The sequence below is a fragment of the Salvia miltiorrhiza genome, chromosome 8, assembly GCF_028751815.1.
Source record: "Salvia miltiorrhiza cultivar Shanhuang (shh) chromosome 8, IMPLAD_Smil_shh, whole genome shotgun sequence".
NCBI lineage: Eukaryota > Viridiplantae > Streptophyta > Magnoliopsida > Lamiales > Lamiaceae > Salvia > Salvia miltiorrhiza.
In genome coordinates, this window is record NC_080394.1 from 21505405 (window position 1) to 21507125 (window position 1721).

The 1721-nt window shown below is 43.5% G+C and overlaps 1 protein-coding gene across 1 annotated transcript; it reads left to right on the forward strand.

The window, feature by feature from the left end:
- The first annotated feature begins 1030 nt into the window (after positions 1–1030).
- Positions 1031–1423, forward strand: LOC130998188 (uncharacterized). Its single transcript, XM_057923620.1, has one exon. The coding sequence runs from the start codon at positions 1031–1033 to the stop codon at positions 1421–1423; it is 393 nt and encodes a 130-aa protein (XP_057779603.1).
- Positions 1424–1721: the final 298 nt, after the last annotated feature.

The window sequence follows — 1721 nt, forward strand, 5'->3', positions numbered from 1 at the left end:
TTGAAAATAAAAAAGTAATAGAAATATAGAAGAAAATAATGGAGCTAACAAAAAGAAAAAGAAAAAAAAGTATAAACTGAAAAACACAAAAAAGTTGAAAAAAAGGAAAAAAAAGCAAAAACAAAAAAAGGAACAAAAAAAAACTAAAAAAAAAGGAAAAAGTAAAAAATGGGGGAAAAGGGGTTTGAAACCTTTACATTCAAGATATTCCAGATGCACCCGCATAAAGCGCCGGGCCCGGACGGCTATCCCCCCTCTTCTTCCAAAAATTATGGGGTGAGATTGGCGATTCGGTCACAACAGAGGTTCTCAATGTGCTCAACGGAAGAGCGAGCATTAGGGAATGGAATAAAACCTTGATCGTGCTTATCCCTAAAATAAAACAGCCTAAAGAAGTGAAGGACTTCCGCCCTATCAGCCTTTGCAACACTACCTACAAATTGGTGGCCAAGGTTTTAGCGAATCGCCTGAGAGCCCATCTGCATCATGTGATCGACGATTCGCAGAGTGCCTTCATCCCGACCGCCTCATTTCGGATAATATTTTGCTAGGATACGAGTGTATGCATTGGCTCCGAAACAAAAAGCTTGGCAACGATGGTTTCGCAGCGGCAAAATTGGATATGAGCAAGGCCTATGATAGAGTTGAATGGCGATTCCTCCGGGCCATGATTTCAGTGCTTCGGTTTCCTCTCCACTTGATCGATTTGGTTATGCAATGCATCTCAACCGTGGCATTCTCGTTCGTCGTCAATTGCAAAGTTTACGGGTCACTTATCCCCTCACGAGGCCTCCGACAAGGGTGTCCCTTATCACCCTTTTTATTTGTTATCTGTGCACAAAGGTTTTCTTCGTTGCTGAGGAGTTATGAGAATCAAGGCTTATTCAGCGGCATCACTTTAGCACGTCATTGTCCGACTATTACTAACCTTTTTTTCGCCGACGACAGCCTTATTTTCTTCAAAGCAAGCAAAGAGATTGCTAAGGGCCTTAAAGAGGTTTTACACTTTTATGAAATGACGTCTGGTTAAATGATTAATCTCGATAAATCCACGGTCTCTTTCAGCCCGAACACGAAGCAGAGTGATATTGATGGGGTGCTTGAACAGCTTGGCATTCGCGAAACACAGGGGCACGCCATGTACCTCGGCTTGCCCACGGTCATTCTTAAACAGAAGAAGATCCATTTTGAGTATTTGCGTGATCGGGTTTTTAAGAAACTACATGGTTGGGATAACAAATTCTTTTCAGCGGGAGGAAAAGAAGTTCTCATTAAATCGATCCTTCAATCCATCCCTACCTATGCCATGGCGTGTTTTCGAATACCGATGGGGATTTGCTCGGATATAGAAAAGGCATGCTGCGATTTCTGGTGGGGAGTGAATGATAATGGGAAAAATATGTACTGGGCTTCCGGAAACTGAGTGCTTTTAACCAAGCCCTACTTGCTAAGCAAGGGTGGCGACTTTTGAAGAATCCAAACACTCTTTTGGGAAGGGTCCTCAGGCAACGATATTTTAGAGATGGAAACTTGATGAAGGTGAAGGTCTCTCCGAATTTCTCCTTTACCTGGCGCTCCTTATGCTGGGGCAGAGAGCTCATTGCTCGTGGGATGAGATGGAAAGTCGGAGACGACAAAAGTATCAGGGTCAATAAAGATCGCTGGATCCCGGGAAGAGACATCTGGCAGGAGCAGCGAGCACACACAGAGGATAACAATAG